Source organism: Hemibagrus wyckioides, linkage group LG13 (assembly GCF_019097595.1).
Source record: "Hemibagrus wyckioides isolate EC202008001 linkage group LG13, SWU_Hwy_1.0, whole genome shotgun sequence".
Classification (NCBI taxonomy): Eukaryota; Metazoa; Chordata; class Actinopteri; order Siluriformes; family Bagridae; genus Hemibagrus; species Hemibagrus wyckioides.
Window position 1 is genome coordinate 10,977,664 of NC_080722.1, and position 13,989 is coordinate 10,991,652.

General features: G+C 36.3%; 1 protein-coding gene across 1 annotated transcript in view; it reads left to right on the forward strand.

Annotated features, from left to right (window-relative positions):
* The window catches only part of LOC131363251 (cadherin-12), a 101,308-nt gene that overhangs the window by 58,145 nt on the left and 29,174 nt on the right, over positions 1–13,989 (forward strand). Inside the window, exons 4-6 of the mRNA XM_058405595.1 lie at positions 2,548–2,667; positions 6,794–6,961; positions 9,074–9,261. Of these exons, the coding sequence (XP_058261578.1) occupies positions 2,548–2,667; positions 6,794–6,961; positions 9,074–9,261 (476 nt within the window). The remainder of the gene's footprint in view (positions 1–2,547; positions 2,668–6,793; positions 6,962–9,073; positions 9,262–13,989) is intronic.

Below are 13,989 nucleotides of genomic sequence, written 5' to 3' on the forward strand. Positions count from 1 at the left end.
TCAGAGATGTAGAACAAGAACAGAGGCCCAGTTCTTATGGCATTGCTTATAGATCACTTCAGTGTAAATAAAAACAGATACATGCACAACCATGCAAAAAAATGTAAGCAATCTAGCAACCTGGTGCTACATGTTATGATCTGATCTGAAGAAAAAAATCAAAAATTTCGTTTAGGAATCAGATTGATTTTTAGCTAAATTGCTATCTACTTATTATAGATTACCACTAAAAGACAGGGAGTGCTGTTCAGCCAAGCTAACACTTTCAAATGCTGTAACTCTAGAAGATCTTTATGACTTGGCGCCCTATCAGTAGTTAAATAATCCTGAGCTGTGCTCCAGCCAGCAATGGCTAGGCATATACTATGTGTCCAAAACTATTTAAATATCTCACCCATAACACTCATATGCGCTTAACATCCCTTTCCAGGTTTAGTCTCCCTTTTACTATAAAGCCTGCATATATACAGTTATAACAGCCTGCATTCTTCTAGTCAGACTTTGTACTACATTTTGTAAGTGTAATTCTGGGAACTTTTTATTTAGCCACAAGGGCATTAGTGAGGTTCAGGAGTGATGTCGGGCATGGAGGCCTGTTGCACAGTTGGTGGTCCAATTCATCTCAAAGTCAAGTTTTTCAACTCGACCCCTGGCACACCATGTCTTCACGGAGCTTGCTTTGTGCCCAGGGGCATTGTCATACTGGAACAAGTTTGGGCCTCTTAGTTTCACAGAAGAGGAATTCTAATCCACACAAAGGAATGCTAGACAACTTTGTGGGAAGACCCACATATGGTTGTGATGGTCAGGAATCCACATACTTATCCACATACCTTACATACATAAGGCAAAGTCAATACCCTGAAACAGTGGCACAATGAAAAACATAGAACGACTCGGTAAGTAGTCAGGATTAACAATACTTCGCACTGAACAACAGCATGAGCATGGTTTAAGAAGCAGTAACACCAGAAAGTGTTCTTGACCTGGAACAATGTTAATATTCAAGAGATGGCTTTCTCTGCAGTTGGGAGGGCGAGGTCGTTACACTATCTAGTCTTAGCTAACTAGTTGCTTGGAGTAGATTTTAGGAGTAGATAGCTATATAGCTTTGTAAAAGCAATATAAGTTATATTTTTTAGTTAGCAAGAAAGCTTCTCTGATATGACTACTTAGCAGGGATGAAATGGGCTCTGAAAAGATAAAGCTCCTTCAATCAATCATTTCTACTAATTGTCGGTAGCCATAACTGTGCTCTGTAGATCCTGGAAAAGGGTCTATTTTGATATGTATGCAGTATGAACAGATGTGTTTATGAAATATTTCCTGATTCTAACACCCAACAACACAATAATACATTTTAGAAAACAATGCCTGGCTTGCTAATAAAAATCATTATATTCTCCCACTATGTTTTTGCAGCCAAGAAGCATGACGTCAGAGTGCCATGTCTGACTCAGGGGTCTATTTAGTAGGCTAATTCTTACAGAAATTAGCCATTGTTCTTTGGGAAACCGACTGGAAAGAAAGTGATTAGGCCTATCTTCCTTCAAGCAGTGGTGTGTAGTTATAAATAAGTGTCAAATTAATTAATCAAACAAGGTGTTAAGCACAGAAGCCAACAAAGCTAATCCTAACAGTTACTGAAAAAGCACTACTTGATATTAACTCTGGACTGTATGAAATGTATACACTCCACAAGAGAACATGACAACTGTATTCTATTTTATTCATTTAATTTATTCCACAGATGCTGCTACATTTAGACGTTGCTGCCTGCGACAGCCAACATTTTTCCTGATCATAATTTTCCTGTTGTTGTATGGAGCTAATACTGTTCATTCTGCCATGACCTCACTGGACCGAATGTATTTTATTTGATCTAGTTTTCTGAATCATGATATTTTATTATGGTGTGTGTTGCCACATGGTCCTAAGGGGAACATATTGTAATCTCACCACACTGCATCTTTATTTACATTGATGCCATGGGAATAATTAAAAAAATAAAAATCATGAAATCAAAATAAAAAACAAATAATCATACTAATTAGTGCTGCCAGACTATATTAATTTAGAGAGCTAAACATTTCCGCAATACATTTCAGTTAAGAATACATAATCGGCACTGAATATTAGCACCGCTTCTCTTATTAATTCTCCACCACATCCTAAATAAGACCATGGCCTTCCTCCAGCATCCCTACAGCACTGCTATGCTGTCAAACATGGCTGGCCTTTGTTTATTGGATTAAAGCCTAGATCTTGCTCAGCCAAAGTTTTAATGCCATTGTTAACCACCTGCTAGCCACAGGGTGCTGTGTTAATAAAGGCATAAGCCTATTAGCATAAGCTGATTACTTTGATGTATTAAAAATATATAGCCTACTGCTGTAAAGAAACACATACATGACCATCGCTTTCAGATAAATCAAGTTCACCTTCAGCTATTAAAGGGTAGAGAATAATCACACTTTCTTTAGTAATAAAATGTAGAATATTTTAAAGTAAACAGGACTTTTATTCACCCCATGTGTCTTTTTGCAGGAACGTACGTGACAAAGGTGACAGCAACAGATGCAGACGATCCCACTTATGGCAACAGTGCAAAAGTGGTGTACAGCATTCTGCACGGACAGCCATACTTCTCCGTAGAGCCTGAAACAGGTAGGAAAATGTAAAAAAAATAAAATAAAATTCAAGTATGTGTTAAACATATCCAAAAATAATATAATAATAATTAGTCTTATATTGTTGTGCAGTTTTTCAAAGAAATCATCTTATTCCAAGAAACTTAAACAACCTTGATAATTATTTCATTATAAATGTGATTTATTATTTAATGTAATTCATTAGTTTTATAAAATAACAAATAAATATAAAAAAATAAATAAAATATAAAAATAAATGAATGTACAAATAATTTTATAAACAATTATAAGCAAACATTGATTTTTTCTTAATTTGTTATTTGTTTAACACTTATAACAACAGATAATGTCACAGAGCAGATTTACAGAAATCTAGATGTAGATTTAGATCACTAATAAGCATGGCAGGCAACATGAAGAAGAAACCATGAGAACAACCAGACTTAAAAGGAAATCCATTCCGATTACACCAGAGAGTGGGATTATAAATGATTACAGTATACAGATGTGGAAGAATAAAGTCAAAGAGTGTGTTAAAGAGTATTCAGTATGACTGTTTTGTGAGTAAAAATCATAAAAAGATGATATCCACTGAAACAACGGTTGAGTCATGAGCATGACTGAAGGTGCACATCTTTAGAAAGGTCTATATATGACAGCATAGCAGAAGGTAACACAAGCATGAGGGCACCCTAGGACATCAGCAACCTAAGAGGCATGGGGTGTGGAATGACAGCATCAAAACATTCTGATTATCCATAATTGTCTATTCCTGTAATACCTTAGATCTGTACCTTCAAAGAAGGTGAAGAAAAAAATGATTAAACCGTACTTTCTAAACAAATAGGTTTTCAACCTGGAGACTGAATAAATGTGTCCACTAATTAAACACTAATTAAAAAGGCTGCTGCAAAAGAGAAAAAAAATGAATTTGCCTAGGTTCTGATTAAAATCCTGCACTCAGATACTGTGGGATGAAACCATTCAATTCTTTATAGGTTATTAGTACAATTTTATAATCAAAGCTAAATTTTACTTAGTCAAACCAGCAGGGATAATTTAAGGGCACTATGGACTAGCTGCTGCATTCTGGACTGGAACTGGAGCTTTATGAACATATTTTAATATCCAAAAATAGACCAAGGTAAATGTGAAAAGAGGGCTTATTTTTGCTTCGCCTAATGATATATTTATCACTTAGCAATGTTTCTGAGGTAAAAAAAATAATATTACACATGGACCTTACTAGATCCCTGAAGGTGTGCTGTGGTATCTGGCACCAAGATCTTAGCAGCAGATGCTTTAGGTCCAGTAGGTGGGGCCTATGGAAGCCATGGAGGCCCCACCTTACAACTTACAGGACTTAGAGGATACTTACAGGACGACACACACGCACCCAGCCATCCACGTGATGTAAAAGAAAACGTGATTCATCAGATCAGGCCACCTTCTTCCATTGCTTCGTAGTCCAGTTCTGATGCTCGCATGACCACTGTTGGAGCTTTCAGTGGTGCACAGGGATCAGCATGGGCACCCTGACTGGTGTACGGCTATGCAACCCCATACACAACAAACTGTGATGCACTGTGTATTCTGACACCTTTCTATCAGAACCAGCATTAACTTCAGCAATTTGAGCAACAGTAGCTGAGATGTTGGATTGGATCACACGGGCCAGCTTTCTCACCCCATGTGCATCAGTGAGCCTTGGCCGTCCACTGTTCCTTCCAATGTTCCTGGGAACATCCCACAAGAGCTGTAGTTTTGGGGATGCTCCGATCCAGTTGTCTAGCCATCACAATTTGGCGCTTATCAAACTTGCCCATTTTTCCTGCTTTTAACACATCATCTTTGAGGACAAAATGTTTACTTGCTGCCTGATATATCCCACCCACTAACAGGGGCCATGATGAGGAGATCATCAGTGTTATTCACTTCACCTGTCAGTGCTCATAATGTATACTGTATATACATATACTGGAGTCAATCACAGCACATTCCTTCACTTTTGTGCGTAATGGAGCTGAAAGAGTTTTACACCAAGCTGCTGATCTGCCTAGTAGAAGTACTTATACTTCTGACTTAGTTCTACTAACTTAGAGGTTAGTCAGCACCCAGGCTTTAATGTTCGTTATCTATTTCTCAACTTTATTAAGCTTGTGCCTGTCATCTTGTTTTGCTGACACAAAACAGCCGTGTGTCATCACCAAAGCAGTGGAAGCTAATATCATGTGTCCAAATAATTGCACCCAGAGGCAACATATATAACAAAAAAAAAGCAGTGGCTACAGAATAGAGCCTTGTGAAAAACCAACCTACTTTTTTTATGCACAGAGTCATCTATTAACCGTTACATTTACAAGCTGATAGCAATCAGCTAAGACCTGAGCCAGGAAAAAGTCATTCCCTAAACTGCAACAAAATATTCTAGTTCATCTGGAACATCGTGCTCAATTGTAATAAAAGGTGCACGGAGATCAAATAACACATTTCTAACATTGACATAGTAATGCATTAGACCTAATATAGGCACGTAAGACAAAAGCTAAGTCGGCATAAACATGTTTGGTGTCTAAGACTTTTGCGCAGTACTGTATAATAACCTACTTACAAGAGGTTAATTAAAAAAAATGGAAATTTTCCTCTCAGAATGAAGTCAATGCACAGGATGCTATTTAATTACAACATATCGACCCTATTAAACAAATGGTGAAAGGCTGCTTGATTTCATTACGTTGTGGCTGGTCTGAGCAATAGATTCACATTGGAGGCCAATTCTAAACTGTAAGTCACTTTGAAAAGTGGGGAAGCAATAGATATCCTGTCAAGTCAATAGCCTTAGAGATCAATGTTCATGTGAGCAGGTGCTACATTTCACATAGTCCAATAATCCAGTTCATGCAAAGTGACTGACATTAAATGGATTTTCTTCATTTTATTTTACATAAAATAACAAAAATATTAAAGAAACTGCAATAAATAAAATAGAATAAAATAGAATAAAATCATGATTAATTGATTGGTTTTCACTTCAATAAAATATGACCTCCTACTATTCAAAAGCTGCTGCGTGTGGCTTAAATCAAAACACATCATGCATTATTTGGATAAACAGCTATAAATAAGTAAGCATGTATTCACTCATCACTGCTCTGACATCCCTAAAATCCCTCAGTTAGGATGCATTTAGACATCACTACCACTGGAACCACACAGAGTACTGATTCAATTTCCTAGGATTAAATTTCCTGTGTAGCCCAAGGGGTTCGTACTGTAACAGGAAGGACAAATCAACCTTCCTCATGTAATGCTATAACAAAATTGATAACTCCTGTACAGACCTACATCACACACAGTAAGAGATATAAATAGAAAAAAACAGATAAATAGGAGAGAAAATGAGAATGGGAGGAAGGTGGGATCAATCATTCAGCTCCTCACAGAGCCATGTGCTTTGCCGAACGTGATGATAAGAGAGTCAAAAATGAATGCCTTTCATGGTGCTCCCCGGCACACAAACCCAAGAGATAAAATGTGACATCAACTTCCATATTACCTGATACTAGTGCCTCAAACACCTCCATGACCCTTTTAACCACCCACCTCCATGTCTAATCTGACCTATGGGGTGCTTGCTTGATCTGTGAAAGCTTCCTCTGGCACTAGGCATGCTTTTTGTACTGAAAAAAAGCACAAACCTATGAAAGCAACAAGCTTTGTTCAGATATAGAGAATGAACTTCTGATATAATGACTTGCATTTTAAAGAAAACCAAAACTCAGATCAGCCTTCTGGTCTGAAGCAGTATATCATGAGCAAGCATGAGTGCTGCTGATTAAATTGTAAGACCAATTTTAATGTTTGAAATCCACTTGGAGTATTGAATGTACAACAAACATTTTGAATCATTATATTCTGTGCATCTGAATGACTTAAGACCATTTAATGCTCTGTCCCTTGGCTGTGTCTTGTGTTGTTTCACCTATTTCACCTTTTTTTTTTAACTTGATCTTGTCTTAAATATGTTCCCTTGTTCATGTCCTGCACTGTAAACTGATGCTGATTGTCTCTATTTTATTTATTTATTATTATTATTATTTATTTATTTATTTATTTTATTTGTTTGTTTGTTTTATGTAAAGGTGTTATCAGAACTGCTCTACCTAAAATGGATCGTGAAGTAAAGGAGCTTTATCAGGTTCTTATCCAGGCCAAAGACATGGGAGGCCAATTAGGAGGTCTGGCAGGAACCGCAACTATCAACATCACCCTTAGTGACGTCAACGATAACCCACCAAGATTCTCCAAAAGTAAGCCACTTCATTACTATACTCCTCAATTCAATTCAAGCTATTCATACAGTGATTATGATTCATCCACATTGCCCTAACATGTAAATAGTAATTTGCAGTAAATAACCAAAAGAGAGTAATAATACAGTGCAATTTCAGCACACACAATAACATATATTTTTGGTTAACACAGCTTTATAGCAAGTTCATATTCAGAGTTTTTGCCCCTGTTTCAGGAGAACCCTATGTTGCTTGATCTGTAAAAGCTTCCTTCTGACATTTGAAAAAGCATTAGGAGAGCTTTTTGCAGTAGTAAAGAGTAAAGACTATTAAAATATAAAAGCAACAAGCTTTGTTCAGATGCAGAGAATGAACTCCTCACCAAATGACCTCTCTTTTTCTGGAGAAAAAATTAAAATCAAATACTCTATTTGAAAACCACTTCAAATATTGATAAAACAATAATAATGTTGGCTAATTATTTTGAATGCTCTTGGAATTACATTAGGAACCATTGTACTGCAATTCTCTCTGTTCAGCCACTGAAAGAAGGAATTAAAGGGCAATAATTTCTATAATGTAATCCAAATGCATAAGTACAGTAAGCAGTGAGTGAACTGGCCATACACTTGTTTTTTAGTCAACTAAAATATCTACAGATGATTGAAGACATTGCATTTGCAACATTACGATGTTTTGACTAGTAAACTTCATCATCATGGTCCTCAGATTAATAACAACAATTTGGTCATAGTGAGGGAAGCTTGGATGCATAGTGGATAGCGTTGCTGCCTCAGAGCTCTGACTACTGTTTTTGTGGGTTTCCTTACACCTCCTTAAACATGCCGATAGGTGGATTAACTACAAGGTGTGTGTGTGTGTGTGTGTGTGTGTGCACGCATGCTGTCCTGAGACGAACCTTCATACCATCCAGGGTGTATTTCTGCATTGTGTCCAGTGTTTCAGGGATTGTCACAGAATCCCCAGCAAGCATGAATAAATGTGTATTCAAATAATAATGACACTATATTAGACAATATACTTTCTCTGTTATTTAACCTTAATGTTGATTTTGGTGAATGTTTCTTCCACATAACTAAACAAAATCAGTCAAATCTAGTAAAAGGTTTTGTAGCTCAACACAAGTAACACAAATATCTCATAGCACATACAGTGTCTTCATGTAGTATATTAATAGTTACTTTATACTGATATACTGGAAGTGGATATTTATGTAATTAGGTCAGGAGAGAATGCTCTGACATTCACTATGTGCTGGACGTTGTCCCTTGTGGATGTTTTTTTCTGTTTGTCTCTTTCAGTACATTGCTCTAATTTGTCTAATGACTTTGCAATTAGCTGAGGTGTTTTTTTCCCCTCTAAAATGGCCACTGAGAATTAACTTCAGCTAATCAGTGCTGTCAGTGGTGACTCCAGAAATTTTTAAACAAGGCATTCAGGAAGGATCTGGGGAATCCTTGGCATGGCAAACCACAAATGTATCATAATTAAATTCAGTTTTGTTAAATTATGGCTGGTTAAAAGAATGAAGTGTATTTACAAGATGCGATGGAACACATAGTTACGGCTTACTAATGTAAAGCTTAATTGATTATTTGGAAAATATGATGGAACAGTATAATGCTTTGTGTTATGCTTGAGTAAAATCTACAAACTGAACAACTGTCTTAGCATAATTTGCCAACCTCAAATATGTATTGGTTTATAGATTTGGAAAATCCATTTTAAAGGGGAGCTTCACTGTAAAGCGGTAAATTGCTTGCTAAAAGGTGTACTGTTTCACCAAAGAGCAAATATTCTAATCAGCAGTTAAATGTTAAAGCATATCATGTGCATTATCAGTACAACAGACTATTGAAAGCTTCCAAAGTAAATAATTGGTTTATCCCTTTTAAATTTCATGGACCACATCATCCTCACCCACTGAAGTAATCAGTACTGTTCATGTCGTTTTGAATGTCTCATTACAGCGAACCCTATACATTTATACGTTTAACAATGATCTCGCATGAATTTCCCCAAATTTCCTTGTATGGATGTGAAGTCTAAATAAACCCAACTGTAAGGTATAAATTAATGAGAAGGATAATCATGTGTGTCCTACATCAGATACATTCCATTTGCGTGTGCCTGAATCTTCAGCGGTGGGCTCTGCTGTTGGACGAATCAAAGCCCATGACCTGGATATTGGCAAGAATGCTGAGGTGGAGTATAACATTGTCCCTGGAGATGGAGGAGCCATGTTTGACATCATCACTAACGAACACAATCAGGAAGGCATTATTATTCTCAGACAGGTAAGACTAAATTACTGACACATGTAGTGTACATGCATTTAAACACACACACACACACACACACACACATACACACACACACACACAAAAAAAAAAAATACTGTAATTTATAATTAATATGCAGAAGTTTATGTAATCACATTTTTTTTTCCATGATCAATTAGTATCTCTAACTCTAGCCTATTTTTAAGCTTGTTCAGCTTCTAAAACTATAGTTCCTTTATACTACACAGAATCGAATTAATAGCTTATTTTGTGTAGAAATATTGATTCTTGTGTCACTTGTGTCGTGCAAAAATGTGTTACTTTAGTGAACGTTATAGAATAAGATAATTGCAGTATATAGCAGTGTGTCAGTGGTCTGTCGTAGACTTTCGGACGTGGGATTTGCTGTTGCTTAGTATTCTAAAAGGATACCTAATTAGTGTAAGACATAAATATGTTTTGTCTCCCACTTGTTTTATGCTGATTGCTGAAGTTTTTTATGAAGTCACAAAGAACAAATTAAAACTTTTTACTTTAAAAAAAAAACAAGTACTAAGGGCCATAAAAGTGCAGTAACTTAGTCTGTTAAACTTAGTTTCTTTAGATAGGAATGCAAACTAACCAAAACTGGGCACGAATCATTCAGTATCAATGGCAAATATAGCATAGCATAAAATAGCATTTTTCACACTTTCTGCAGCTTTTATTTCATAATGAAAAAAATGTGCTGTTTTATATGATGAGCAGCCAACTAATGTGATTGCAAATCAACATGATTGCGATGACTAGCATGCTTTCCACATCCTGGTTATGGCAATTGGACTTAATGTATACGCAACATATCACTATAATAGTGATAATGTTAGATGTTGTTTAATTTTTTTTTCTTCTTGTCACTTGCATTTTACCACATTACCCGAAGCTGTATATATGTCATTTGCTTTTATACTACATATGTAATGGAGGCCAGCGTTAGGTGCTGTGTAGGTAAACCTCACTCCCCTGATCTCAAGTGGCTAGTGGCTGTAGTCTTTAGCCTCCTTGTTAGTGTACCCGCCTACCATGCGTGAGACCTGCTCCGAGCTGGTGCGACTAGAACCCAGGGGGTTACATTGGTGCCTTGACCCGGATGGGAGTGAGGTTTTGAGGGGTAAGTGTAATGGAGGCCAGCGGTGCAGGTAAACCTCACTCCCCTGATCTCTAGCGACTGATGGTAGTGGCTGCAGTCTTTAGCCTGCCGGAGACCCGAATAAGACCTTGTATATGTACAAATACAAAAAATACGGGCAAAATCTGCATTACCCGTCATCATTGTCTATCCTGGATAATACTTTCTCACTGTGGCTGATCTTATAGCTAAAAAAATGGATTTATGTTCAAGGTCAGAATTGCATACGCCTCAGAGACATGCCTCCATTTTATTATTAAGCACTTATTTTCAACTTTATATATTAAGCACTTTATTTTTATACATTATTCTATTTTACCTCAACTCAAATAGAGAGCTCAAATTAAGTATAAATAGAATTAATGATTACAAATTATCATTCTAATTAGAAATCACGTAATGCAAAGATATATTAAAAAGTAACTAAAGTATCTGTATTATTTGAGCTGATGAAATGTGATTTCAAAAATCCTAAGCATATCCGTCATTCTTGCAAACACACACACACACACACACAAACGCACACACACACACACACACACTTGTATATATTGGGCATACCCTCCTGTTATTAAATCTTTCAAGTGATAAAATGCTTTGCTAGTGATTTCGAATTCCATTTGTCAACACAAAGCTATAAAAAATCACAAGGGAGATGAAAATTGTAGAAAAAAATAAAGCTGGGAAAAGCTTGCATAAACAGCAGTCATCCACCCAGAAAACCCTATCTGAAAGTATAAAGCAGGCAGATTATTGTCAATTCTAAACTCCGGCACTGCATCTTCTTTCCTCCAGTCGCCTCAAGCCATAAAAGATCACATTTTCTTTTTCTTTGTCTTCCTCATAAAAATGTCTCATTTTTCACTGTTGAAAGCAGGGTGGGTGACACTTACTGGCACTGTGTACCTGGATGTGTCTCAGAAACATTTGTTTACCTCCCATTGAGGAATATATCTAAGATATTAAACATATAGGAATATAGGAGATTCAGTCCTTCTTTTTTTACACATCTCTCTCTCTCTCTCTCTCTATTCATGTAAACTCAAAATAATTTGAGCTAAAAAAAATATCCATGTCAAATCACACGTCATTTTTTTTATTTAATTTCTTTGTTCATAACTTAACTGACATATAATCTTTACTCCAGTGCTCTCTAAGTATTCTAGCATGTTGGATACTTATAATACTTGAATTTCCCCTCCCTACCATAGTCATTTAATAGGAGTGTTTGTATGTTGTTGAACACAATGATTAAGATAATCCACTTAATCCAGTTACTCCAGCAATCTCTAAAGGACTGTTAAACTAAAATCATGCTACTACCAAGTTAAAATGACAATTGTACATTTACCTATAGATTATTTACAATTCAGTACTTTACAGAATAAATATTATTCAAGATTCAAGAAGCTTTTAGTGTCATTTCAACCACATAAAGCTGACACAGTACATAGTGAAATGAAACGTTTCTCCAGGACCCTGGTGCTACATAAACATACAACAAAGTTTAAACACAAAAATAAAACAACAACACAGAGCTAGGACAGAAGCTTCTCCTAGCCACATAAAGTGCAAAGTGTATGACTAGGTGCAAACAGAGCAAAGACAAGACAGTGGAAAAACATTATTATGTACAATTACTCATCGAAAAGTGTGTATATGTGTATGTGTGTAGGCATATGTGCATACAAGATAGTACAGACTCCAATATATATTTGTAAATAATTTCTAATTGAACAACATATGTTCACACCGTATATAAATGTATATAAATACATTTTATATATACTGGCTTCCATTAATGACTCGTACATTTTTATGACTTATTTTTATTATTGCTTTCTTTTAAATATATCTGTTTATAGCTTACATGAGTGAACTGAGGAAGGTCGGTCTTATATTAGATTGAAATAAGAGCAAAATACAGGAACAGATAAGTGAAAAGTGTGCGTGTGTAGACATTATTCATTTATAAATCCATACACAATAATCCTGCCAACTAAACTATAAAGTCTGAAAATTTTCATTAGATTTTTACAACAGAATGGACTTTAACTAGGAGGCAGGAGCTGTGCAATTCGACTTCAAAAAAACAATAATGAGACACTGGCAGCTGGGCACCATTTGACTTTCTTTTAAATGTGACAAAGACATGGAAGTGACTGACACTGACAAATTTATGTCTTATATTGAAGCAATTAAATATTAGAACAAAAACCATACAGAGTAGTGCATAATGAATTATTGCTAGCTGCACACTGACTACACACTGAATACCTACACACACATGCACACAGTAACTTTACAGTGAAGTACATTTTACAGTAGGGTACCTGTACAGAACATAGCATAAGTACTAGGTTTTATAACTCACAAAAGATGAACAGTAATAGCTTCACAATGAAAAATAGAATCAGTTTTCTTCCAGACATTAGATACTATACTTGTCAACAATCACTGTGTTGCATTATGGGATTTTAGTGTACATTCTTCTCAGCTTAATGGACCGGCTGCTCTGATAGTATGCATGCGATTATTTGTTCAGTGAAAGCATGGCAATCATGGCGAGTCTAATGTGCAATTAAAAAGCAGTGAGCTTTGGGGAATCGATCAGTTCAATAGTATCATGTATGGCTGGCTTATAGCCACAAATCCCATTTAGAAGCAGATATGTGTACATATCTGTGGTAGATGAAACTGTATGTCTATATACTTATTGACTCATCTTCAGTAACTGCTTTATCCTTTTAGAGTCACAGTCATCAGGAGCATATCCTGGGAACAGGGCAGGAAAACCCCCTAAATGGGACGTAGCTATATCCAGAAACATTCACACACACACACACACATTTGGGAAATTTAGAGTAGCCAGTCCATTTTTAATGGATTTTATTTCCAATATAAACTTACTGACATGGGAGATATGATAAAAACCAAAGGACCCTGGAGTAACCAATGCTGACACTAGGAAAACAAAAAAGTTCGCACAGACTCAGGATTGAACCAGAAACCTTGGGGCTCACCATATCACCTATATCTACGCAGTGTTCAGCGAAAGAGTGTAATGGAAATGCTGCAGGAACAATGCAGTGCAGACTAAGCAGCATTGTGCTCTACAGGCCAACACTACAATATTCCCCAAATCCCCTAAAGTGGGTCAGACGATGATTAGTCATCAGAAATGAATCACTCTTTCCTCCCACTGGTTAGTACAAGTAATGAATAAGATGCAAGTCTAGCTATATGTGTGTGTGTATATGTGTGTGTGGTAGCAAACCCAGATTGCTTAGTTCTTTTAGCATTAGGTTTAAAAACGCCATTAATTTCAATTAAACAGTCTAAATGAAAGGTAAAGTTTGGAATAGAGCACACAGGCAATATCATCTCTTATAACTTATCCAACCTTTAAAACTCTCTTAAACTCTAATTTCACTTTTCAAAGTCAGTGGTGGGCAAATAACCCTCTTAAACTAATGACCATCATTCGAGCCATCATTTGAGCTCTCCCCATGTCACAGCCACTGTGAGCCATTCCATCCCTCCATTAAAAATGTCATTAATTTCCTGTTTGAACT